General features: G+C 45.2%; 1 protein-coding gene across 5 annotated transcripts; it reads left to right on the top strand.

Moving 5' to 3' along the window:
• Window positions 1-9: 9 nt before the first annotated feature.
• On the top strand, window positions 10-27,883 carry TLCD3A (TLC domain containing 3A). Of its 5 annotated transcripts, NM_001081516.1 has the most exon segments (5): window positions 18,932-19,200; window positions 19,646-19,729; window positions 23,523-23,727; window positions 25,177-25,272; window positions 26,183-27,883. In NM_001081516.1, coding segments are annotated over 5 exon segments (777 nt in total). In that variant the 5' UTR covers window positions 18,932-19,078; the 3' UTR covers window positions 26,453-27,883.
• Window position 27,884: the final 1 nt, after the last annotated feature.

Here is a 27,884-nt window from a genome sequence, read left to right as displayed (position 1 = left end):
CCTGGACTAGGCATTCCTACCACCTCCCGAGAGTCCCCCCGAGCAGCCCTGTAGTTCGGTGACCCCTACCTCTCCTTAAGATGATGGGGACCCGCTTCACCTCTCAGAAGGCGCCCCCCTACTCGGGCCCTGGCGCTGGGGAAGGCGCGGCAGGACCACTCCCTCCTCCCCCAGTGACGGTGCGCCCCGGCAGCGTCGCGATCGAATGAGAGCAACCCTCCCGGGCCTCGAGGCGGGCGCTCCATCTGCTCTCAGGAGCCCCTTGCTTAGTGGCACTAGGTGTCCCCCCAGCCATCGGGGGAGAAATGACCCCAGCTGGTAAGTGGCGATGTTGCCGAGGACAATTTGTAGGATGGAACAGCGTGCACTTGGTATTAGTTCCCCGTGTGCCCAGCCCCTGGGCAGTTTTCAGGGTGTGTCTGCAGGTTCCTTCTTGCGGGGGACGGGAGGGGAGAGTCAGATTAGGCAGTGACCCACCCAGGGGAAATGTTGACTTTCTGGGACTCTTGAATATCTAGAGTCTGTCACAGTCCACAAATGATGAGCTGTATAATCTTGAACAAATTACTCCATCGACCCAGTTTACCCGGCAAGGAGGTGGGGAGAGAGAAATACTAAAAGCACTATGCAAATTTAAGCTAGTAATACAGGTTAGTAAGAGGGTGTCCAACCCTCTGCACCGCAGAGGAAAAAGCAAAGTCACCCTGTGGAACCACTTTTCCTCCAGCCACAATGAGATCATTGCAGCCAAAGGATGAGTTGTTTTACCTGTTAAACATTGTGAAACCAAGATGGCAGCATCCCTGGCCCCAGTGAGCTTTTTTTTAATAATCAAAATTGTAGTAAAGGAAGACTTAAACATATAAATCAGTTATTTACTAGAATATTGACTTAAAATCATGGTTTTGAAATTTATTTAATGACATGGGAAAACACTCATAATATCAGAAAGCAAAAATACACAGCATGATCCCAGTTTGTGTATTTTGTGTCTATAAAAATGATAAGAAATACTCCTTTTCTGCAGGCGATTCAATGTATTCTTTGCAGATTTTCCCAAATTATCTATGAACCTGTAACACTTTTATAATCAGTATATTTTTTAAAAGAAAATGATAATTATATCTATCTCTCGGATGTTTTTCACTTTTTATATACAGTAAGAAATACATATATATGTCTAAAGTCCATCTATTTAGTTTAGAATGCCATGAGTTTTAATAAATGCATATCATCACGTACCCACCATCACAATCAAATCCTAGGACAGTTCCATCACCACCACCCCACCTCACCCCACATTCTCTCATGCCCCACCTACTCCCCTGGCAACCACTGGCCAGATTTCTGTCCCTATAGTTTAACTTTTGCAGAATGTCATATAAATGGAATCATACAATATGTCACCTTTTGAGTTGGTTTCTTTGACGTAACATGATGCATTTGCATGTCATCCACATTGTTGCATGGGTCAGTAGTTTATTTCTTCTTGCTGAGTGGTAATCCAGTCTCTTTATCCCCTGGTTGAAAGACACTGGGGTTGTTTCTAGTTTGGGGAGATTATGAATACAGCAGGATTTTGTGTGAATCTAAGTTTTCATTTCACTTGGGTAAATAACCTAGAAGTGGTCTTGCTGGGTTGCATAGTAAGCCTGTATTTAACTTTATGAGAAACTGGCCAGCTGTTTTCCTAAGTGGGCTGTTATCATTTTTGCATTCCTACCAGCAATGAATGAGAGTTCTGGTTGCTCATAGAGCTTATTTTTAATGATGATTGTAATAACTCACATTTCCTAGTCCTTACTATTTGCCAGGCACCATGATAAGTGTGCTACTGTACGTAATCGCTAAGTCATGCCTGACCTTTTGAGACTCCATGGACTGTAGCCCACCAGGCTCTTCTGTCTGTTAGGTAGGTAGAATAGGGAAAAGGAGTCCAAAATGGCGGTGGCTAAAAGACAAGCAAGGGAAAAGCCCTCGAAAATAGAACAAAGGAAGGTCAAAGGAAGGTCCGAGGACCAGAGTGAAGACTTCAGGTGGAACAGTCCTCCTGGCTAAGCCCAATTTGCATAGGGCAGGCTCAGGTGGAGGAAAAAAAAAGTATAAAAGGAGGAGCCAAAGCGCTTTCTTGCTCTCTGTCTCTCCCAGGTGGGTGTGCTCTTTCTCTCTCACTCTCTCTTTCTCCCTCCCTTCCCCGCACGCTCCTCCACGCTCTTCTCTTCAAGTCTTTGGGTTGGCATCCCCTCACGCTTCGAGGATGGATTCTCCTGCTATCTTCTAAATAAAATAGAGCTGTAACACTGATTTGCCTAAGAGCTATAACACGGTTTGTCCAAGACCCGAGAGCTGTGACGCGCTGAGGGCTTTAACGTCCGTCTTTAACGTCCGTCGCTCCAAATCTTTGTTGTGACGAGCCAGACAAAGAACCAAGGAACATACACTCGCGTGACATGTCCATAGGATTTCCCAGGCAAGAGTACTGGAGTGGGTTGCCATTTCCTTCTCCAGGGGGTCTTCCCAACCCAGGGATCAAACCCATGTCTCCTGCTTGGCAGAGGGATTCTTTAACACTGAGTCACCTGGGAGACCCATACCATGTATATATAATACATCCTCTTTTAATCTACATGGCATTTCAGAGGTTGGTAGTTATTATCTGCAATTCACAAAAGAGAAAATGGGGATAGAGTTAAAAACTAACAAAAAATGTGCCCCAGGTCCCATAATTCTTCCTGCCATTCATTCAGTGAATTTATTGAAAGAGTGAATGAATGATCCTGCTGGCAATAGGCACTAGGCCAGGTGCTAGGAATTTAGTAATCAACAAAATAAGCCAAGTACCTGCCTCCATGGAACTGTTTCCAAGTATCACAATCAAGAATTTTAATAGTTACATGCAAGGCAAGTAAAGCATATGGTTAAAGACGAAGGAGTGCTCTGATTGGATGTGAAGATCAGGAGAGGCTTCTCTGAAGAAGAGATTTTTAAGCTGAAGCAAAGGGTGGAGCTGTGAATAGGAGATGACAGATAAAAGGAACTGCTGCTGCGGCTGCTGCTAAGTCGCTTCAGTCCTGTCTGACTCTGGGCGACCCCATAGACGGCAGCCCACCAGGCTCCTCCGTCCCTGGGATTCTCCAGGCAAGAATACTGGAATGGGTTGCCATTTCCTTCTGCAATGCATGAAAGTGAAAAGTGAAAGTGAAGTCGCTCAGTCGTGTCCGACTCTTAGCGACCCCATGGACTGCAGCCCACCAGGCTCCTCCGTCCATGGGATTTTCCAGGCAAGAGTACTGGAGTGGGGTGCCATTGCCTTCTCCGGATAAAAGGAACAGTATATGCAAAAGCCACAAGGATGAAGAACTTGGTCAGGGTATGGGACTTGGAAAGCCATGAGGAAAATGGAACAAGAAGAGGCCAAAGAAATGGGCAGTGCCAGATGGTGGAGACTCGTGATGGTCATCTGAGGAATGGAAGGCCTTTGAAGGATTCTAAGCAGAAGAGTGACAGGCCCAGCTTCACCAGGCCTGTCATCAGCCCTGGCCCCCTTTGTGTTTTCTCTTCTTCGCGGCACCCCACATTGTTGGGGAGAGTCAGGGAGCCAGGGTGACCATCCCAATACTAAGTCAGGCTGTCCAATTGCCACTGATTGTCCTTTTACAATCCCATTGTCGACCCTCAATTGCATTCCCCCTGCGACCCACGTCCTTCCTTATGCTGAAGCTCCCAACCTCATTACCTTCCTTCTTCCTCTTTGCAGATAAGATACTGATAATGAATATAAGTTTGGGTTTTAAGAGAGTTACACAGTACAAAAGTCTAGGAAGACAAAGAGCAGAGAGATAGATGGACGTTAGGTGAAGAAACATGCATTCCTTGGTGGCCCACTGTGGTTAAGGATCCGCCTTCCAATGCAGGGGACGTCCACTTTCTCTGGTTCTCCTGCGGTGGAGCACGGGTTCAGTAGCAGCACAGGCTGAACCAACTGCGAACAGGCTCCGTAGTTGCCACTCATGGGCTTGGTTGCCCTGCGGCATGTGGACTCCTAATTTCCCAACTAGGGATCGAACCTGTGTCCCCTACCCTTGGCAGGGAAGACCCAGGGGACCCAAAATTTTAAAAAAGCAGTAACAGGCTAGACTGTTCATGATAAGCAAACGAGAGAAATATCTTTACTAGAAGGAGGAAGCCTGGAAAGAGATTATAAGCTCTTAAATAAAATATGGGAGTGTACAGATATGAAAAATTGGGGTATGAAAATAAGGAATGTGTGGTTTCTCACAAATGAGTTGGGCTTTTTAAAAAGCAATTTTCTGTAATGGGATAGGGTATATAGCTGATGACAAAGTCATCATAGAAACATCTTTTCTACCTTGAAATTTCACTAAATGAGGAAAAAGTCAACCGCTAATACTTAAAAAAAAAGCACAAAACCAACCTAGGAGGAGACCCTATCCTTTAATCAGCAATGGGAAAAGGATAAGGTAGAAGAGAAGTACTACAACAGTCTGTAGGGCAGTGTTGGGGCGCATCTCTGAGGATGGCATCAGAATAAAATAGAAAAAAGAGTAACCCTCCTTTCACAATGCTTCTCTTTGTGCCCAAAACGTTTAAATATATAGGCTGGAAATAAGTCATTTTAAAACAGCCTTTGTTCATGAGATCCAGTGAGATCTCTGAATTTCATGTGCCTCTGTCAATTTACTGGTTTTTTTCCTAACTCTGTTAAAAGGAGTCTCTGACACCCTATGCTGTTTGCAACTGGTTTCATTATTTTCGAAGGAGCTATACAATAATAAATTGAGTAGACATGGTGCAGAGTGTTCTTTTCCAAGATCAAAACAGTGTCTTTATTCTATTAAGAAGGATCTCCATAAGTACCACCTCCTGAACACCTGGGCTTTTTATGAAACTTAAAAAAAAATAATCATAGAATGTCTAAATGACATGCTTTTTACCCACTAAATGCCAGTAGCATAACCTCTCACCCTCACATTGTGATAACCAAAAATACCCACTGCAGATTTCCACATATCCCCTCCTTGGACCCTCAAGCACAATCACACACAGACACTTGTCACTATGGGTGGTAAAAACCTTCCAAGCCAACTTGTAGTAGAGGCATATAGTTTAATTCCTGTATTAAATCTTGTTCAGAATGTCTTTTTTGGTGCTTCTTTATGCATTGCTTTAAGTGCATGACTTTCATGAGGACAGGTTTCTTTTGCTGTCCTTCGTTCCGGAATTTTCTGAACATCCTGGACTCTGGTGTTTGTTCTTGACTGACATTCCAGTGGGCTTAGCTGGACAGACGTGCACTTAGGCTTCCTGCTCTGTGGCGTGTGAGATCCTAGTTCCCAAACTAGGGACTGAAGCTGCATCTGCTGCCTTGGCAAGGAAGAGCCAGTTCAGTCAAAATTTAAAAAAAAAAAAGTAACAACAGTCTACACTGTTTATGATAAGCAAAAGAGAGCTAAAAAATACCTTTAATAGAAGCAGGAAGCCTGGGAAAACAGATTATAAACCCTTAAGTAAAATATGGAAGTGTACATATATGAGAAATTTGGGTATAAAAATAGGAATGTTCTGACTGTTCCCATATCCTGGACACCCAGTTTTGTTTTGATTGGTACTCAGGTTCTCCGTGCATGTCCATTCTTGCTAGAGAGATTATAATCTCTGCCTAGCTTCAGTAGCTCCCCTGTTCCCACGCTGGTAGCTCAGGCATTCAGTCTCGTCTATATACCAGCTCCCGTATACTTTTATATTAGGACCCTTCCCCATTGGCTACATTGAGTTCATGGTAATTCCTTCACTCAACAAAGTGATAATTACACAGGTGAAAATGACTAGCCCTCTGGTGCAAGTCTTACATAGTACAACAAACATAAACGCTTATTTTATAAAACTGACATTAACTAGTACAACTATTATAATGTAGCTACCAGTAATTAGTCTTACACCCTCAAGTTTCTCACAATGCCACGGTCACTTCCTGCCCTCTTTTCGTGTTGTCTTCCTGCTGAGTTCTGGTGCGTTCCCTGAGCTGGGTCTTTAGCAGCTTCTCTTCTGGTCTACCACCACCAGTTCTTAATCTTTTTTTGAATCTGGATCCCTTGGAGGAAGTGAAGACTTCCATACCATAGATCCTTTCCCCAGAAAAAGATATGTTTGTACATTTTGCAGGCAATTCTACGGGGAAAGGGATCCTACGGAATATTTCTTAAGCTATTTTTTTAACCCCATCTTCTTTCTGCTAAACATAACAATCTTTTTTAAAAAATATGTATTTGGCTGCACTGGGTCTTAGCTGAGGCACATGGGAGCTTCGATCTTTGTTGTGGCATGTGGATCTAGTTCCCCACCAGAGATCGAACCCAGGCCCCCTGCACTGGGAGCACAGAATCTCAGCCACTGGACCACCAGGGTAGTCCCCTAAACATAACCCTCTTGTGAACAACCCTCCCACACACAATATTCAATAAAAGGTGTGATCCTCATCCCTCCAATTTTATAACCACTGATATGTAGTTTTTATCCATTTTCCACTAGCCAAAAATATTTGGCCCAGCTAAGCATTTTTAGATCTACATCAGAAAACCAGTCAAACGTTTTATGTTCAAAATGTAATGATGTTCAAGACTGGGATAGCTTCCTCCAACCCAGTCCCCCATGGAGATACATTGCTTTGAGAGGTCACTCTCAACAGCCATCTCTAGTCTCCAGATCTCTTCTCTCCACACTTGGGTTTCTCTCCTTAGTGTCAGTCACATATTTTCAAATGCCTGTGAAAATCTTCACTCTGCTTGTCATCATTTCTCTTTTTCCTTGCCCTCAGTGCCCCAATCTAAGTACATTTACCTCTTGGGTCTAGAGTTCAGCATTTGATGGGGAAGCCCTCCAGTGGTGCAGTCAGTTAGCCAACAGCACTTACACAGCATTTTGTGGGCGTATCTAATCCACTGCACTAAATGGCAGTGAGTGGTGCTAGGGACTAACACAGTGCACTGCATTTACATAGTATTTTATGCATGTTCGTGCATGCTCAGTTGCTTAGTTTCTGACTCTTTGCGACCCCATGGACTGTAGCCCACCAGGCTCCTCTGTCTATGGGCTTTCCCAGGCAAGAATACTGGAGTGGGTTGCCATGCCCTTCTCCAGGGGATCTTCCCAACCCAGGGATAGAACCTGCATCTCCTGGCAGGAGGATTCTTTACCACTGAGCCATCTGGGAAGCCCCATTTTATGCATAAATATCCAGTTATGCTCTGGAGATCTTTCTCTGTATTTTGGTCTTTCTCTGCTTTTAGAGGCCATATAGTATTCCATAGTTTGATGATACCAAAGAATATTTTATGTCAGATGATATCCTAATTGACTTATGATGGTTCAATTTATGATTTTTCAATTTTAGGACAGTGTGAAAGCCATACGCACCCAGCAGAAACCCTACTTCAGATCCTGATCTTTTCCCAGGCTGGTGGCGTTCTGGGTGATACATCCTCTTGCAATGCTGGGCAGAGGCAGTGAGCTGCAGCTCCCCATCAGCCAGGCAGTCAGGAGGTAAACAGTACACTCACAACCGTTCTGTTTTTCACTTTCAGTCCAGTTTTCAATAACTGCATTAGATATTCAACATTTTATTATAAAATAAGCTTCACATTAGATAATTTTGTCCAAGTGTCAGCTAATGTGTTCTGAACACTTAAAAAACAAACTTATTTCCCTTTCTAGTCTTTTGTGTGTGTGTGTTTTAAAGTTTTTATTATTTGTTTATTTATTTGGCTGCATTGGCTTGAAGCATGGGGGATCTTTGATCCTTTGCTGTGGTACCAGTCTAATTGTGGCTCAAGGGCTCAGTAATTGCAGTGCAGGAGCTGAGTTGCTCCAACAGCATGTGGAATCTTAGTTCCCAGACCAGGGATTGAGCCCTCATTCCTTGCATTGCAAAGTGGATTCTTAACCACTTGAACCACCAGGGAAGTCCCCTGAACATTTTTAATTAAGGTGGGCTAGGTTCAGCTATGGTGTTTGGTAGGCTGGAAGTATTAAATGGATTTTCAACTCATGATATTTTCAACCATGATGAGTTTATCAGGACCTAGCACCACCAGAAGCTGAGAAAGATCTGTACTCCACTACTGGATATTTGGTGGTTTAGTCACCAAGTCGTGTCCAACTCTTTGCAACCCCATGGACTGTAGCCTGCCAGGCTCCTCTGTATATTTAGATCATTCCTAAATCTTCCCTCGTAGCTCAGTTGGTAAAGAATCTGCCTGCAGTGCAGAAGACCAGGTTTGATCCCTAGGTTGGGAAGATCCTCTGGAGAAGGAAATGGCAACCCACTCCAGTGTCCTTGCCTGGAAAATCTCATGGACAGATGGAGCCTGGGGGGGCTGCAGTCCATGGAGTTGCAAAGAGTCAGGCATGACTAACACTTAAATTTTTGTGTGTGTGCTATTACAAACAACACTGTAACCTTGCAATACGTATTTATACTTCTATCAGCACTGAAAAAAGTGCCTATAATCCACGTATCTTTATGAACACTGGGTATTATGTCTTGTAAATATTTACTTATAAAACTTCTGTTGACCTTTTGTATTTCTTCTTTTCAGTTCAGTCACTCAGTCGTGTCTGAATCTTTGCGACCCCATGAGTTGCAGCACGCCAGGCTTCCCTGTCCATCACCAACTCCCGGAGTTTACTCAAACTCGCGTCCATTGAGTCAGTGATGCCATCCAACCATCTCATCCTCTGTCGTCCCCTTCTCCTCTTGCCTTCAATCTTTCCCAGCATCAGGGTCTTTTCCAATGAGTCAGCTCTTCACATCAGGTGGTCAAAGTATTGGAGTTTCAGCTCCAACATCAGTCCTTCCAATGAATATTCAGGACTGATCTCCTTTAGGATGGACTGGTTGGGCCTCCTTGCAGTCCAAGGGACTCTCAAGAGTCTTCTCCAACACCACAGTTCAAAAGCATCAATTCTTTGGCGCTCAGCTTTCTTTATAGTCCAACTCTCACAGCCATACATGACTACTGAAAACACCATAGCCTTGACTAGACCGGACCTTTATTGGCAAAGTAATGTCTCTGCTTTTTAATATGCTGTCTAGGTTGGTCATAACTTTTCTTGCAAGGAGTAAGCATGGCTTTATAGCATGGCTGCAGTCAACATCTGCAGTGATTTTGGAGCCCCCAAAAATAAAGTCTGCCACTGTTTCCACTGTTTCTCCATCTCTTCTGTTATTTCCATTTTATATTCTTTGATTCTTTTGGGTCATTTGTGTTTCTTCATAATTTGTAGGTTTTGACTATTCTGAATATTAACTCTTGCTCTACTATGTGAAAGTTACTCAGTCATGTTGAACTCTTCGCGATCCCACTAAACAGTCCATGGAATTCTCCAGGCCAGAATACTGGAGTGGGTAGCCTTTCCCTTCTCCGGGGGATCTTCCCAACCCAGGGATTGAACCCAGGTCTCCCGCACTGCAGGTGGATCTTTACCAGCTCAGCCACAAGGGAAGCCCTCTCTACTGTGTACCACAAACATTTTCTTCAGTTTATATTGTCTTTTTACTTGTTAAGAGTGACTTTTGATGTACAGTTTTTTGCTTTTTTTAAAAATGCACACAAATCTATCAGTCCTTTTCCATGTATCATCTGGGATTTAGACATTGTTTGGGAAAACATTCTTTAGCCGGTGAATTATAAAAATATTTTTCAAAAGTTTCTTCTAATACATCTGTAGTGTTGCTTTTCATGTGTAACCTTTCATATCTCTGGAATTTATGTTTGTGTTTGGTGTGTGGCAGGCCACTGTATTCGTTTCCCAGGGTTGCCATAGCAAATTAGCACAGGCTGGGTGCATTATGACAACAGAAATTTATTTTTGCACATTTCTGGAGGCCAGGAGTCTGAGATCAAGGTGTCCGCAGGACTGATTCCTTTTTGGAGGCTCTGAAGGAGAAACCCTTCCTTTCATGCCTCTGCCCTGGCTTCCGGTGGCTGCCAGCAGTCCCTGGCTTCCCTTGGCTCATGGACTCACCCTTCCAATCCCTCACTGCATCTTCACTTGGCCTTCTTCCCTGTGCCTGTGTCCTTTACTGTCTCTTGTAAGGATATGCTCGTTGGATTTAGGGCCCATCATGACCCAGTACAGTCTCACCTCAAGCCTTACCATAGTTAAATCTGCAAAAACCCCCATTTTCAAATGATGTCACATTTTAAGGTGATCGTGGATCCTGGGGTGACACTATTCAGCTCATTTTACTTTTTCCAAAGGAAGGCTAGTAGTTTCTGTGGTTTTCTTACTTAGTCCTTTCTTTGCATACCCATGGGATACACTCGCACAGGTTAAATGTAGTGGGTCTGGTTCAGGACTTTTGTTTCATTGACCTGTTTCTTCTACACTGTTTCAGTGATAATAAGGTCTAGGATGTTTTGATATATTGTAAATTCTTCCTCCACCCCACAGGGGTGTTCTTTATTCAAATATTTCTTGATTATTCTTGCACATGTTCTCTAATTCACATAAGCTTTAGAAAGAGTTTATGGAGTCCATTCAAAACATGTTGGAATTTCAATTAGAATTGTACTGAATTTACAGATCAATTTGGGGAAAGTTCAAATGTTTACAATATTTAGTTTTTCAGCCATCTTCTCCCATTTATTTAGGCTTTTATGTCCTTCAGTAAAAATCTGTGACTTTCTTCATATGGGTCTTGCATATTTCTTATTAGGCCTAAAACTAGCCATTTTATAAATTTTAAAAAACTATTGTAAATAGTCCTCTTTTTCTACTACCATTTCTAATTGTTATTTGTTGACTTATAGAAATGCGATTTATTTCTGTGTATTGGTCTTATATCCAGCCACCTTACCTCAACTGCTTTATTCTATATTTCAGTTGATTTTCTTAATTTTTCTCGATAAATTACCAAATTGTTTAAAAATATCAATAGTTATTTCTCTTCCTTTCCAATGTTAAAATCTTTTTTGAAGGTTTATATGTGAGCTACTATTCTGGCTAGAGAAGATGTTAATTAAACAGCAGCAGACAGAGTGGACATGGTACTAACAATCCAGACAGGAGAAAACATGCTGAACAAACCACTCAAGGCACAGATACTGCAATAAGGAAACAACGGATTTATAACACATAAAGAAGGAAAGTGACAGACTCTTGGCTGGCAAGTGCTCCCTGCCCTTCATCTAACACTAATATGGAAAACCTTCCAAATCGGTCTCAGACCTCAGGCAGCTCCATCAGGTTACCTGGCAATGTGGGAGTTTGCTCTGCCTGCAGGGCAAATGTATTATCAGCCTGGCTCCTAGCACAACAGTTCATTCAGTCTTCAGACTGACCATTCATAGTTCACGAGGTCAGTACAGGCAACTGGTGACACTCAGCTGCCGCATAAGCACGTGCTGGGATGCTTGGGGCTGAGGTTCTTTTTGCTATATATAATGAAGATTCCTCCCCACATTAGACTTCTAAGTCTCTGTAACTAATCAGTTTTCTTTGCTTTTTTTTTTAAATTTTATTTAATTTTTAAACTTTACAATATTGTATTAGTTTTGCCAAATATCGAAATGAATCCACCACAGGTATACCTGTGTTCCCCATCCTGAACCCTCCTCCCTCCTCCCTCCCTATACCATCCTTCTGGGTCGTCCCAGTGCACCAGCCCCAAGCATCCAGTATTGTGCATCGAACCTGGACTGGCATCTCGTTTCATACATGGTATTTCACATGTTTCAATGCCATTCTCCCAAATCTTCCCACCCTCTCCCTCTCCCACAGAGTCCATAAGACTGTTCTATACATCAGTGTCTCTTTTGCTGTCTCGTACACAGGGTTATTGTTACCATCTTTCTAAATTCCATATATATGCGTTAGTATACTGTATTGGTGTTTTTCCTTCTGGCTTACTTCACTCTGTATAATAGGCTCCAGTTTCATCCACCTCATTAGAACTGATTCAAATGTATTCTTTTTAATGGCTGAGTAATACTCCATTGTGTATATGTACCACAGCTTTCTTATCCATTCATCTGCTGATGGGCATCTAGGTTGCTTCCATGTCCTGGCTATTATAAACAGTGCTGCGATGAACATTGGGGTCTTTGCTTTTTTTTTTTAATTGAAGTATAGTCTATTTATAGTGTGTTAATCTCTGTTAAAGTGATTAACACAGCAAAGTGATTCAGTTATACATATATCTTTCCTTCTTTCTTATATTCTTTTCCATTATGATCTACCCAGGCTATTGAACATAGTTCCCTGTTCAATTCAGTAGGGCCTTGCTGTTTACCCATTCCGTACATCAGGATTTGCATCTGCTAACCCGAACTCCCACTCCTTCCCTCCCCCACCCTCTCCCCCTTGGCAACCACAAGTCTGTTCTCCATGTCTGTGTCCGTTTCTGTTTTGTAGATTTCACTTGTGTCATATTTTAGGTTCCACATGTAAGTGATACCACATGGCGTTTGTCTTTCTCTTTCTGACTTCACTTAGTACGACAATCCCTCTGTCCATCTGTGTTGCTGCGAATGGCATATTTCATTCCTTTTTATGGCTGAGTAACGTTCTATTGTATATATGTAGCACATCTTCTCTATCCGTTCGTCAGCTGATGGGCATCTAGGCTGCTTCCATGTCTTGGCTATTGTGAATAGTGCTGCTATGACCACAGGGGTGCATGGATCTTTTTGAATTACAGTCGTCTGCACTGTTCTTAGTTTCCAGCCATTTAGATTTTCACCTACAATCTTACTGAGCTGTAATTAACTCTTGGGGTTGAAATTGGCTGTGCGTGGCCAAAGACACCACACACTTAGCTTAATAGGAATGCTTTTCCTTCATTCATTTCTTAAGTACCAAGCACCTACATAATTGTAGTTTACTACATAGGTTAATAGAGCTCAACCTATAAAGAGAAAAAGACTAGATACTTAAATAGGAGCTTGGGTTTCTGTTGATATTATGATGCCACTTTAAAAACAGAAACTCAGAGTGTGAGTAAGGATGGGAATCTTAATATTTTTAAAGATAAAGTTACCAGAAAAGATGAAGGCCCTAAGTTTGTGTGCCAAGGTGTATCTCCGAACAAACCTGCTCTCACCCTCAGTTAAGAATTTCTTTAAAAACCAGTGAAAAGCCACTTTGAAAGATAATCTATAATAATTCAAATATAAAATCATTTCTGACATTAAAAATCAGGTTTGTGAAATTCAACATTGAAAATGCTTATAAGTGAAATATTAATATTCATAATTAAAGCATGACCTCAGATATATAACGAATGCATATAAAGAAGACTGGGAAGAATTCTACAAAATTGTTAATAATCTCAGAGTAATATCTCAGTGATAGCATTATTTATGATTATTTTCAATATTAGGCATGGTTTAGTTTTTAAAGTATTACTTTTATGATCAGAAAACTAAAAAAGACAAAGAAATTATCTGAGTTTAGTTAAATAGAGTAAGCAAAATCAACCTTTTATGGAATTACTGATGAGACATGAAGACACTGAAAATTGTTGATTTGTTGTTTTAAGGCGGCAGCTGAATTTGTTCACAATGATTTGCTGGTTTTAACTCATTTCAGAGGTAATTTCCGTAATGGATCAACATTCTGGAATATTTTTTTAAGTTGACTACCTTTAGCTAGGTGTGGCCATCTGCAAACAAGCAAAGTTTTGCATTTATAAGCAAAGGAAGTGCATATGTGAAAAGACTTTGAAAAATATAAAGCAATACACAAAGGCAAGCACTATATAATCAGCTCTTTGTGTAAATTGTGTTTTTTATTGACAGGGATCATTATCAGTGTGTACAGAAGCAAAGACTTCCCTGTGGGGTGTAGCTGTGGCCTGTTTGCAGAAGCCATGTACTTGAGTGTGACTGTGCTTCTCAAACTCCCAGTTTGCTTTTGCAAACAGTCCAGGATGAAACTGAGGAAGCTGCAGTCTGGAAGCTGGCTCAGGCCAGGCATCTTCGACCTAATAGATGTTTACTGAGAAGCTTAACAGCAAGTTACTGTGCTGTGGGGATACCAAGAGAAAGAACAATTCCTGATTGCTGCGTTGCATATAGTTCACATGTATTTGTGAAAAGACTTACCTAATTCTCACAGCCGCCCTGTGAGACAGGTAGAGAGGCACGCCCATTTGCAGGGGAGAGTAGGTAGTTTTCTCCAAGCAGCAGGGCCAGAAGGGGCACTCAGGTATCTCTAATCCTAACCCTGGTGCTGGGTGTCCTGGCTGCTTAGTGGATAGACGGGTCCCTCCTGCCCATCGGGAGCATTCGGTCTGTAGGAGAAACATAGGGATCCGTGAAAGGCCACGTTGACCAGGTGTTCTTACTGAGCGCAGAGTACAGGGGGGAAAAGAGGAAGGTGCCCGACTTCCTCCTGGTCACACTCTGAGTCCTAAGACCAAGGTGACACTTTTGCTGGTGGTAGCCTAAAGGCAGAGACGTTCTTTCTCTTTGTCCACCTCATTTCATTTTTCTCTGTGTCTTACAGCCCTTTTCCCCTTGTTCGCCTCCTGTGAATTGCAATCTCTGGATCTGTATCTCCATGTCTGTTTTCCTGTGTGGAAGGCTGGAGCTTGGCCTTTTTTATTCCCAGTAACTGTTTCTATCTCAGTCTCCTCCGATGGATCTTCCTGTGCTGTATCTTTCTTACCACGTCTCTTCCCATCACTTCTTTTCTCCTTTTCTCCTCCTTCCTGCCCTGTCTCTGCTTCACCTGTCCCTAATGCAGAAAGGAAGTGTGGTTCTCAATAAAGCAATTTTTATTTCAAAAGACTTTCATTTTCTTTATTGTGATTTTTACAGTAGATGAGTGGATGGAGACCTCTAAGTTCCCTTTTGGCTCAGGAGCTCGATGTGAAGATGTTTCATGTGTGAATCTCAGTCGTTTTCCATTGTTTCCCCATCTATTTGCCATGAAGTGATGGGACCAGATGCCATGATCTTAGTTTTTTGAATGTTGAGTTTTAAGCCAGCTTTTTCACTTTCTTCTTTCACCTTCATCAAGAGACTCTTTAGTTTTTCTTTGGTTTCTGCCATAAGGGTGGTGTGATCTGCATATCTGAGGTTATTGATATTTCTCCCAGCAATCTATTCACTTGAGTATTCTCAAAGTATTTTACAAGTAAATATGGAATTTTCAGTTTAAGGCTGGAGAAGCCAGGGAGCAGATATGGGGAGAGTCATGTATCTTACTTACTGACAGTATCCAGCTTGGGATCTAAAGTACTGGGAGAGATGGGGACCAAGAAGCAGGATCAGTGGCAGAAGAAACCACTGAGAAATCCCACCACAGCCCTCCAAAACTAGAAGCTTTATTGAGTCCCATTCAAGGGGTGTGATTCTGATTAGGTAAATAAGTCTTAACATCCAGTAACCCAAACCTCACTCCTGAAACCCACAAAGGAAGTATAATTAAAACCTCCTTAAATTTCTTCCCAACCCTATAGCGTGAAGTAGTTGAAATCACACTGGAACATGAATCAGGAGTCCTGCTCCTAATTTAAGTCTTGCCACTTCATAGAGTGGCAATTCTATTTACGATTTGTTCCTAAGTTTTCTTATCTATAAAGTGAAAATAATAAGCTTATCTACCTCACTGGGTTGGTTATTTTGAGAACCAACTCAGATAATACATGTAAAATGCTTTGAAAAATTATATATAAATATAAAATGGTGTTAATAATGGCATCAGAGCCCATAAACTCCACCCCATACATTTCTATTTGTGGGAAAACAATTAGGAACAATGGTTACTAATCCAAAACCACATTGTGAAAAAGAATTACTCTCTCCTTGCTTATCAAGTTTGATGGCAGAATAATCATTAAGTACATTGACCTTGACGGCAGAAAATACTGAATTTAAATCCCAGCGCTGCTACCAGCAGTCTGACCTTAGCGATATTTTAGTTGCTTTGGGTCTCATTTTGCAGACAGACACACATACACTCACTCACTCACTCATGCTGAGTGAGGGTAATAGATTTTTCATGACGAACAATGAGATAATGCATGCGAAATGTTGGATCCAGTACCTGGCATATTATGAGTACTCAACGAGCATTAGCTTTAAAAAGTATCACGCATTTCTCGAGCATTTGCAATGTGCCAGGTGTAACTTAGGGAACAAAGCAAAAAGATCCTGTTTTTTGTTGTGTTTTTTTTTGTCACATCACGCAGCTTGCAGGATCATAGTTCCCCAAACAAGCACCAAGTCCTAACCACCGGACAGACAGCAAATTCCCGACGTGGTCCTATTTTGAAGAAAGAGTGTATAAATAAAAACCAACATGCATACTACACAAATGCAAAGGCAGTTCAGAAAATGAACTTAGAAACCTGCCTGGAGACAGATTCCTTCTTGCAGGAAGAATCATTTGGCTCAAGACTTTTGAAGGGATAGTGGAAGTTTGTGTTGAAAAAAATTTCTTTTGATACTTTTTACTCAACTTTATCATTTGCTCACAGGGGTTTTTGGATCACTTGAAAAGCCAAGGCTTATGTTTATGCTTGTTGCCCTTCTGGTGATTCAACGTAAACATTTTAGTGACTTCATGAGCATGGTTTTTGAAATTGATTTTACTGGTTATTTTCTCTGCATGAAACATGTTGTTTTGTTTTCCCTTCATAGACTCCTTAAGAGCCGTACAAACGACTTGTTGATTCCCATCACTTAGAAGTATTTCATCGTTGATGCAGGTTGCTGATACCTTTAAGAAGAGATGGTAGCAAGGACTTATGACCACTGTCCCTCTCTGGGAGAGCTGGAGGTGACTGGGATAAACGGGCAGGGAGTGGAAACTGCAGTGAAGGATTTGCTGTCCCGGAGAGAATGGAAGGTTTACAGATAGCTGCAAATATGAATATACAGATAGCCTTTTATTTGCCAGATAACTTGCTACCAAATGGAAGTATCTTTCACATTTCTACCAATGTGTTGGCAGTGAACTGGGGAGTCAGAAATGTTGCCCTCAGTAGAAGAAATATCAGACTTTTCTTTGGGTTTTCTGCTTTCTTGCTGCTGCTGCTTATCGCTTCAGTCGTGTTCAACTCTGTGCAACCCTATGGACTGCAGCCTGCCACGTTCCTCTGTCCCTGGGATTCTCTAGGCAGGAGTACTGGAGTGGGTTGCCATGCTGGCCTCCTGGGGATCTTCCTGACCCAGGGATCAAACCCAGGTCTCTTGTACTGCAGGCTGCAGGCAGGCTCTTTACTGCTGAGCCATCAGGGAAGCCCACTTTTGCTTCCTTCCTGCTGCTGCTGCTAAGTCACTTCAGTCGTGTTCGACTCTGTGCGACCCCATAGACGGCAGCCCACCAGGCTCCCCTGTCCCTGGGATTCTCCAGGCAAGAACACTGGAGTGGGTTGCCATTTCCTTCTCCAATGCGGGAAAGTGAAGTCGCTCAGTCGTGTCCAACTCTTCCCAACCCCATGGACTGCAGCCTACCAGGCTCCTCCATCCATGGGATTTTCCAGGCAAGAGTACTGGAGTGGGGTGCCACTGCCTTCTCCTTACTGTTGGCTAAATCTCTCAGTTTAACTACATATAGGAAGATGTTGAAAGCTGTGTTTATTCTATATCTGCTTCTACACCAGCAACTGCGATGTTAGATAAAATTTAATTGGCATCTAACAGAAATCATCTGTTAGCTTATAAAAGTCATAGAATCATAAAGATTTGGGGGCAGGAAGAACCTAAGAGGGTTTGTAATACAGCCTCTTCAATTTCACAAATGAGCAAAATGGCCCAGGGAGGCCGGGCCCATCTCTTCCAGAGTCCTCTGAGAGGGCTTTGGTCAGCATTTTGCATGATGGTGATTTGAAGAGATCTATAGCACCTTTCGATTGCTGTAGACGTAAGTGAATTGTCTTGCTCCCCTTTGTAAGCTGAGGAAGATACAGACCAAAGTAAAACTCTGGCAAATCCCAAGGGAAGAGAAGCCGGTAGTACTCAAGTTAATGTACTGGCGCTCTGTGTTTGGTGCTGAGTGAAAACAGCTTGATTCACTCCACTCAATTCCAAGGCATCTGACCAAGAACCTGAAATAAGGATGACGTTATCAATAACAATAACAACAACAGTCACCAGGACGGGATGGTATCTTGCCCCTAAGCCAAGAGACAGCACCGCAATACCACAGCAAGTCTGCGGCCCTGAGACCCCACCGCCCTGTGTGGTTTGAGAGAGGAACTGCTGGATTCAGGATTTCATGTTTCTCGGAGCGATGCTCCCCTGGAGAAAGTTGAGCAGTTGGCAGAACGTGGAAAAGCCATCTTTGGCCGGCAGAGAGACCATTTCCTTAAGAATCCTACTTGGAAGCTAGAGTGCTTCATAGACAAGCCGCGCAGGCGGAGGCCACCAGCACACCCGCCCTCCCCTCCCTTCGCCTGAGAGACGCCCACCGCCCGTTTCGCGCCGGGCCACGCCCCTGGCCCGCGGCTCACCCCACCGCGCTGCTCTGTGGGTCCCGGCCCGGCGCCTTTTCCTACCTGGCTCTTTCGGGGCCTCCCCCACCCGCCGCCTGGCCCGGGGCTGGGGAGGGCAGGTGCGAGGCGGTTGGTTGGCCGCGCGGGTCCCCACGGGAGGGGGAGGCGTCCGCAGTGACGGAACAGAAGCCGCGAGAGCCTCGGCGCTGCCCCCACGGCCTCGGCCGGGCGGCGGCCACTGGCGCGCCGCGGGTCGGGGCTGCAGCATCGGCGCGCTCAGGGCCCGGCGGGCAGTAGCTCCCGCCAGCGCCCACTCGCCGGCCGGCCGGGGAACCCCGGGCAGCCTCGGGTCCAGGGGCGGTGGCGGCGAGACCCCGCCCCGCCCGGCCGGCCCGCGCCTATCGCGGTCCGCGGCCTGGTCACGCGGGGAGTGGCGCCGCGAGCTCCGGGCCATCGCCCGGCGGCGGCCAGAGTCGCGGCGGGCCGGGACGGGAGCGGAGAGCGGGGGGTTGAAATAGGGGCGGGCGGGCTGCGCCAGTCCCCGAGCCGCGCGCGCGGAGCCAACCGAGCCACGCCGAGGGCGCCGAGCGAGGCGGCCGAGCCCAAGCACCCATGCTGCTGCCGCTGGCCTGGGGCTCGCTCTTCTTCCCGGGGCTCTTCGGGGTCTGCACCTGGGGGCTGCGGCGCGCGCGGCCCGCCTGGACCCACCACGACTGCGTGATGATCAGCACCAGGTACGGGGCGAGCCCGCGTCGCCGCCCGGCTATCCGCCCCGGCCGCGCCCGCCCCGCGCCGAGCCCAGGGCGGAAAAGGGGGGCGACAGGAAGCGAGGGGGCTGCCTCCCGGGTCCTCGCCCCTCCGCGGTGCCGGCCAGAGCGCTCCGAGGACCCTGTGCGTCCTGCCCCGGAGGGACGGAGGAAGACGGAGGTGTCTGGAGGCGGTTGCCGGGGAGGGGTGGGGGTGGCCAGAAGCGGGGGTCGGCTGCCCGCGCTGATGACCCGGCCTCCGACATCTACCAATGGCTTTGAGGGTCGGGAGCGGGGTGGCGGCCCTCGCTGCCCCGGCAGCCTGGGGAAAGTCAGTTTGCAGGGTTCTGGCTTCATGCTGTCCGTGAGACTGGATTGAGGGCGCTCTTCACCACCTCACCCCACCCCGTTTCTCTTTTCTGCCGCACGTTAGGCTGGTTTCATCAGTGCAGGCTGTGTTGGCCACCGGGTCTGGGATCATCGTCATCCGCTCCTGCAGCGACGTGATCACAGACAGGTAACATCTGATGCGGATGCCGATTGAAAGCTACACAAATCACAGCGCCAAACTCTTTCGAGGTTTCCACAGTTGAGTGGCTCACAGGCACTGGTTCTTTATCAGCGTAAGCCAGCAGACAGCTGATTAATGGGTGAAACTTGGGCACCATAATTAGTTACCTCCTCTCCTCACCTTCTTCAGCATCGCCAGCTTAGAAATAAATGCTAGAGAATGCCATTTAGAGACTTGAGTCTCATTTAAGGTGTATTAGAGGACAGTGTGGTCTACCGACCCAAGTTCTTTATGCGATTGATACATGTGAAAATTACAAGTGAAAGTAAGGCTTTTGATGCTTTTAAATGACCTCCCTGGGGTTCTGCTTTGGACTCCAGAGCCAAGGTATGTCCAGGGTGGTTAGCAGAGCCCTCCTAAGGAAAGCAACAAAACACCTCATCCCTTTCCTTACAAATGCTGCTTTCCTCTTTTCTCTGAAAGATGAAGGTGATGAAGAGTTTTCTGGAGCTTTTGGAAAACTGACTCCTGTGTGTGTTAGAGCTCAGTCCAGGGCTGGGGCAGCAAATGTGCACCTGGTAAAACATATCATAAAGACCTGGACTTTACTTTGTATAGTATTTAGACCTGTGCAGTGGTGGTTCCCACCATCTCACCTCCCACTTTTAAAGCCATCCTTTTCATTTGTCTTCTCAGAATCATTCTTTCTTCCTCACAGATAAATTGAAGAGCGGCTGTCAAATGTGCGGGGAAAGTTAATAGCCTGTCCTGATCCCTTTCTCATGGTGACTTGCTTAATGCCCTGCTTTTTACCTGTTTGGACTGGAATGGCAGGGGAGCCTGAGTGGGGCATCTAACTCACTGTGGCCTGCAGATTCCATGCCCGGATCTTACTTGGGATTTGTCCTGCCATCGTGATGTTTGTGCTTTTCTTCTTTTGCCTCTTTTTAGACAAGACCACAGCTATTGGCAACACACTGTAGATGCTGAGAGAAGACAGGTCAAGTGACTGACTGCATACATCTAAGGCTAACAGCTTTTGCTTGGCTGGATTCAATATGTATTTTAACTGAGCATTTTCTGATGGTGGAGCAAGCTCCCTCACTCTAGTCTGTCAGGTCAAACTTGACACGCGCCTCCTTTGCAGAGATAAAGGCAGATGCAGCCCCACAGCACTCCTGGGCAAGCTGCAGAGAGCTGCTACACATTTCAGAAAAGAGGTCTGCACACGATTACCTTTCAGTTCTTTAGCCCTGTGTCTCAGGAGCTTGGGCATCTGAGTTTGGCTTTCAGGGTCCTTCTTTTGTGTAACTTTATGCCTTAGATTCATTCTCTGCTTGCAGAATGGAGACAGACACCACCCTCACCTTACGTGGATGTACAAAGATGCTCTAAAGGCACCTAGATCATCTGGGGGCAGGGAAAAAGCCTTCAGGATTCATAGTCTGTTCATCCAAATATTGTTCTATCCTATGCCCTTGAACTTTAGGCCTTCATATAGAATGTCTGTAGGTAGGAGGAGGTGTCTATGAATCTTCCCAAATTATATGCAGAATGTGGTGTGGGGCCAGGGCTTTCATCATCATCTTAAAGAGATCCAGATCCTTAAAAGGGCTGAGAGTCACAACTCTAGGCAATTTCTCTATTTAAGCACTTACTTTGTTTGTTTGTTTGTTTTGGCCATACTGTGAGGCTTGCTAGATCTTAGTTCCCTGATCAGTGATCTGCCAGCAGTGACAGCGTAGAGTCCTAAACGCAGGACTAACAGGGAATTCCCTAAGCACTTACATTTGGACAGTACTTTTTACATTTAAAAGGACTTTCAGGCTCACCAGTGGCTCAGTGGTAAAGAATCTGCCTGCCAATGCAGGAGACACAGGTTCAATCCCTGATCTGGGAAGATCCCATATGCTGCGGAGCAACGGAACCCATGCACCACACCTGTAGAGCCTGTGCTCTGGAGCCCACGTGTTGCAACTACTGAAGTCCTCTAGCCCTAGAGCCCGTGCTCCGAAATGAGAACCATTGCAAAGAGTAGCCCCTGCTCACCGCAACTAGAGAAAAGCCTGCGCGGTGATGAGGACCCACCACAGCCAAAAATAAACACATATAATTTAAAAAGTAAAATAAAAGGACTCTCATCAGGAATTTCCTGGAGGTCCAGTGGTTAGGACCCCACAGGTTCACTGCCAAGGGCCCAGGGTCAATCCCTGGTTGGGGAACTAAGATCCCACAAGCCACGGCGGTATGGCCAATAAATAAATAAATAAAAGGACTCTCATACTTTTGACTTTCTAATCTTCACAATGACTTTATCAGGGAAGTAAGACAAGGATTATTATCTTCATTTAATAAAAGAAGTAGTTCAGGTCCAGGCTAGTGGTAGCTAAGATTATAATCCAGACTGCTTGCTAGTAAGTCTTCGAGGAATTCTTCTGACAGCCACACTTTCTCATCATACTGAATTGGTACTGTGTGCAGAATTTTAAAACCCTGGGATTCGCTCAAGGGGAGAGGTCAGTTATATTTCAGCTGAGCTTCTAGTAGCTGTTCATAGTTGTTTTAATTGGGATTGCTTCAAGAAAGCGGTGGAGACCGCAGATGGGCAGTAGGATAAATATTGCATCTTTTTTCACCTCCGTGGAACTTGGCTGTTAATTTACCTGCATGAATATTAAATTTGCCATTACTTGTTTGCCTGTTTCACAGCTTACTCATTCTTGAGTTTTGCTGTGGTAAGTGTGGAATGATTCAGGAACCGGAATGTGAATGGCACTCTATATATTCCCAATGTTCCCTGTTCAGTGGATGGGCTCCTTTGGTTAAGTCACCCGGGACAAAGGTAAAGATACAGATGTGAGGCCCTTGGCACACCATGTGTAGTCTCTGGGGTTTCAAGCCCTGAACAAGCACTGCAGGCGATTCTGATGTTTGGGTAGTTTGAGCCACATAATAGTGACATGTTTCATCTACCAAACATGTGGGCGCACTGTCAAACTTAGCTGATTTGGTGAGTCTGTCCTTCTCCAGATAGTACATCATTTTAATTTTTTTTCACATATATTTTCTGTAGAATGGCTCTTTTGGGACCAAAATTTCCAAAATTATGTAGAGACTTCCCTTCAAATCTGCTCTGGGACAGTGATAAAACTATAATTTTGACTTAGCAAATATTGATTCAACCCCTTTGGACAAGTAAATGGGAACACTTGTCTTTTGTCCTGGGTTCTCTTTGGGTATCTGTCCGATGTAAGGTAGTCCTTGAGATCTGGGCTTGTTTCCAGACACATTTTTCTTAATGAGTGACACTGAGTTCAGCTGTGCATTTATAAAGAAAATGGCCAGGGCCACTTCCCAGAAACTCCCTAGAGTGGGGTTGCAAACAGATGTTAAGAGAAACTCAACTGCTGAGTAACAAGTGGAGTATTCCAAACCAGTTTCTTGGTGGGGCGATTGAATCATTGGTAGAGGTATCTACCTCAAAGTCAGCCTGTATTGCAGTACCAGAAAATCCATTATAAATGAGTAGGCAAATAGTGATGGCAAGTCACCGAAACACAGGGTGCTGAGGGAATCCTTGCTTTCTAAGCCTTTGGCACTTAGAAGTTTGCCCCGTAAATTTAAAGAAAGGTGTTCACTCGCCCTGTCAGTTCCAGCATCTTCACTGTAAAGTATCTGGGGTCAAGACAGCTGATGAAGTACAAAGCCAAAGCAAATGTGTTTAAGTGGAGGCTGGCTGTGAGCCTTCATAGTTGATACCCATAATTACTTCCTGGACTGTGTATATGCTTTCTTTCAGGCACTGGCTTGCCCGAGAGTATGTCTGGTTTTTGATTCCCTACATGATCTATGACACCTACGCCATGTACCTCTGTGAATGGTATCGAGCCGGGGACCAGAGCAGCAAACATTCCCTCACCATTTTTCGAAACTTCCTAAGCAAAAACCGCCTCATGATCACACACCACGTGTTCATTCTGCTTGTCCTTGTGCCCATTGCCCAGGTAATGGCCTCCCGACAGCCACCAGGTCACTCTTTTCTCTTGTTGAACCGGGCACCCCGACCATCAGATTCCCCCTTTTCCTCCCCTTCGCTGCCTCACCCGCCGCCCTCCTGCCAGCTGCTGCCATAGTGTAGGGAGGAGTTACATCTGAAACTTCTGGTCCTCCTTACTGGTGATCCCCTAGCCCTCAGGGCTTCTCCAGCATTTGTCAAAGGGTCTGCCTTTAGTTCATTGAAGATAAAAACCAGGGACTTCCCTGGTGATCCAGTGGCTAAAACTCCAAACTCCCAGTACAGGGAGCCTGGGTTCGATCCCTGGTCAGGGAACTAGATCCCACATGCTGCTACTAAGACCTGGCATGGTAAAATAATAAAAAAAAAATTTTTTAAGATAAAAACCAATATACAACATAAAGACTGTTTAAAGAAATGAGAGTAGCTCCATCAACTGGTTATTTGCCCTAATAGTACACAGAGAGGGCTGTATACATTATTTTGATGTCACAAAAGCAGAGACTCTCAAAACAGTCTCTTAATTTCTTCCCAGATCTGCTCCCCCCCCCCAATAAAAAAACTCACCCAACAAGGAAGAGAAATGGGAATGCAGAGTGGGTAACGAGTCATTCCTGAGGACCTACTGTGTGACAGGTGCTTGGTTTAAAACCTCACAGCTTTCTAATAGTCATTAGAAATTATTAGAAATAATTAGACATGAGTTCCCTGGTTGCTCAGCAGTAAAGTATCCACCTGCAATGCAGGAGCCGGAGGAGACGAGCGTTTGATCCCTGGGTCGGGAAGATCCCCTGGAGGAGGAAACAGCAACCCACTCCAGTATTCTTGCCTGGAGAATCCCATGGGCAGAGGAGCCTGGTGGCTACAGTCCATGGGGTTGCAAGGAGTCAGACACGACTGAAGCAACTTAGCACACACTCAAGCAATCAGACGTGATAATTAGGGAGACTGTTAGCCCTCTATGGTAGATGAAGAAAGTGGGGCTCTGAGAGTTTCCATACCTCCCCTCGGGGGTACACTGTGCTGCTTTCCTGAAAGGATAGGAGGAGAAGCAAGAGGGCGTGATATTGACAAGCCTCTCTGATGGGACCCTAACATCAAGCTTGGGGCCTGGCACGCATTTTATGGAACTGATCTGGCTTCAGTGCCCTTGGCAGGACTAAGTGGACACCTGAAAGTAGGCTGCAGTTTCTTTTGGCTGACACTGAAATTCAGAGCAAACCCAGTGTGTGATGCGGTTGCCTCTGGACCCTGGGGATTCTGGGCACTGTGGAGGCCCCCCAGTGTGAGCTGGTTTGCACCGGCCCGTTGAGTACTTCCCCCCACCCCCACACGGTTGCTCAAGGTTACCCTTTCCAATAGCTCCAGTTAAGAACCTTCCTTCCGGTGGCTCCTCAACCTCCATTACTTATTTCCCCTTTCCTCTTTTCGTCTGCAGAAGCTCAGGGGAGAGCTTGGGGACTTCTTTGTCGGCTGCATCTTCACAGCAGAACTGAGCACTCCATTTGTATCGCTGGGCAGAATTCTGATCCAGGCATGTATGGGTGGGGTGGCAGAAATAATGCCAAGGGAACCAACTCTGCTTTTCCTTGGAGATTAGGGGTGGGAGTGGTTGGAGAAATCCCTTTAGTCCTACGAATAGTGGGGTAGGAGACCCCTGAACAGACTTAAAGGTCAGTTGGTCTTCGAAGCCAATGGGGGTGAAATTGTACGTTTGATTTCACATTTGATCCAGTTCTTTATGGTGGCCAGACAGTAAAGAATCTTCCTGCAATGCAGGAGACCCAGGTTTAATCCCTGGGTGGGGAAGATCCTCTGGAGAAGAAAATGGCTACTCACTCCAGTATTCTTGCCTGGAGAATTTCACAGACAGAGGAGCCTCGTGGGCTACAGTCCATGGAATCGCACAGTCGGACATGACTGAGTGACTTTCACTTTATATATAATTTTTCCTGGTCATAAGTGTTTTTAAAATTATTTTGGTTGCACTGGGTCTTCACTGGTGCTCTCGAGTTGTTTTCCTCAGTTGCAGGGGTTGGGGGCTACTCATCCTTGTGTGTGGGCTTCTCATTGTCGCTTCTCTTGTGGCGTGAGGACTCAGTAGTTGTGGCACTCGGGCGGAGTTGCCCCAAGGCATGTGGAATCTTCCCAGACCAGGGATTGAGTCCCTGTCCCCTGCATTGGCCGGCGGATTCTTAACCACTGGACCACCAGGGAAGTCCACAGATTTTCTAATCTGCTGTTTCCGGGTTCCTGTCAGCTGGGTGGCTTTCATATCACTGCTGGAAAAAAATATGGGACTGTATGCATATATCAATACGGCAGTACTTAATCATCTTTTCTACACGTGTCGGAAGAGGAGACGCTTGGCCTGTACACTGTGGGGCTCAGGCTAGTCACAACCCGAAGGTGACCTTGCTTTCTCCCTCCCTCTTCTTTTGCAGCTACAGCAGCAGCACTCTCTGCTGTACAAGGTGAACGGAATCCTCACGCTGACCACTTTCTTCATGTGTCGGATCCTCCTCTTCCCTTTCATGTACTGGTCCTACGGCCGGCAGCAGGGCCTAAGCCTGCTCCGAGTGCCCTTCCACATTCCTTTCCACTGCAATGTGGCCAATGCTTTCCTCATCGCGCCACAGATCTACTGGTTCTCTCTGCTGTGCAAAAAGGCAGCCCGGCTCTTTGATGTTCCTCCAGCCAAAAAGGACAGTTGACGGCTCCCATGAGTCAGGCAGTGGGCCGCCTCCACTCAGTATTCCCTGGACCAAATTGCAAATTGTGTCTTGGGTGGCCTCAGCCTTTTGGGTATTGTTCAGCAGATGGATTTGAGTTTTTCTAAAGGATATTCACTATCACCCCCCTCTTCTAACCTGCCCCTTTTGCAAAAGCACTTTTTCCCTTAGTAACAACTGTTGGATCCTGTCAGAGCTCCACTGGCAGTGAGGTGGTTTTAATGCAAAGCCCAAGGATCCTTCCTTGGGTCTTACCTCCAGGGCTCTGGGAGGTAGAAACAGGGGGTGTGGAGAAAGGGGTACCAAGGTGCTAAGCAGCTGGGCACCTGCCTGGTCCTAATATTGGTGGCTCTCCACCTTTCCAACCACTCAGGGCAGTATCTACACGCTGGGCCAGCAGAAGCAAGTGATGACTTGGTTCTTTACATAATTTTTTGTAATGCTGGCCTGGGAAAATCACTGTGGGTAGGTAGTTTTTTTTATTGTTTACTAAATAACCCGTTGGTCCTTTGCCTCATTCTCTCATCCATGTGCCAACATAAAATCCTGTCTACTGACTTCCAATCAGAAGTCCCTCTGGCAGGGTGCAGTAGGAGGCAGGGATGGGAGCCTGAAGCACCTGAGTAGGTAGGAAGGCCCATGGGTCAGCACCTCTGCAGGCTGACTTGGAAAGACCAATGTCAAACTTATGAGCTTGTTGTCAACGGGTAAGATACTGTTCCCTTCTTAAGCACCCTCAAGCCCAGCTTCCCCCATATCCACACATACAGGATGCTCTTGTTAAAAACTACAGGGTTAACACAAGATGACGGCTGCTGAGCTATTCACTGGGTGACCACGCTCTTTGACACTCCTTTTCCTATGGAGTAGGATGGACTTCAGTATTCCAAACCGTGAGGTGTCTCATCTAGACGGCCTCCTGATAAGCCAGAGCTTGTGGTCCAAAGCCTGTTCCTCTCTGAGTTACCACCATTTAGCCACAGAAGGCTGGAGAGCAAGAGGGCAAGACAGCCCTGGCCCAAATATGTCCTGTGGACTGACTCCTACCTACCATTTGCAAATAGCATCCTCTGGTGCCAACACTAATTATTCCTTAACAGTAAAAAAGGATTTTAGAAACTGCTACCATAGAATTTCTTCCCAAATGGTAGTGAAAAACTAGATTTTTTTTAAAGTGCCTTTTAATTCATTGTTGTCTGTGAACTTTTTAAAGTACTGAATGTGTGACAGTGTCTCAAATTTTGACTCTTTCGGTCTTTAATGGGTGCCGTTTAAAAAAAATGCTGTAATTTTTTTACTGTTTTGTTTACTATCAGTATATCTTTATTAATCACCCCTGTGGTGATTAAATTGCACTAATATTTTCCAACTTAATTCTCATTTGTGAAATACATTCATGCCGACTTCCAGTAAG

The sequence above is a fragment of the Bos taurus genome, chromosome 19, assembly GCF_002263795.3.
Source record: "Bos taurus isolate L1 Dominette 01449 registration number 42190680 breed Hereford chromosome 19, ARS-UCD2.0, whole genome shotgun sequence".
In the NCBI taxonomy this organism is placed as follows: Eukaryota; Metazoa; Chordata; class Mammalia; order Artiodactyla; family Bovidae; genus Bos; species Bos taurus.
This window is presented reverse-complemented; position numbering and strand designations above follow the sequence as displayed.

Coding starts and splice junctions, on each gene's coding strand:
- TLCD3A (XM_024979858.2), top strand. CDS start 19,079: ATGCTGCTGCCGCTGGCCTGGGGCTCGCTCTTCTTCCCGGGGCTCTTC. Junction 23,728..25,176: donor TCCTTGTGCCCATTGCCCAG/GTAATGGCCTCC, acceptor TTTCGTCTGCAG/AAGCTCAGGGGAGAGCTTGG. Junction 25,273..26,182: donor TGGGCAGAATTCTGATCCAG/GCATGTATGGGT, acceptor CTTCTTTTGCAG/CTACAGCAGCAGCACTCTCT.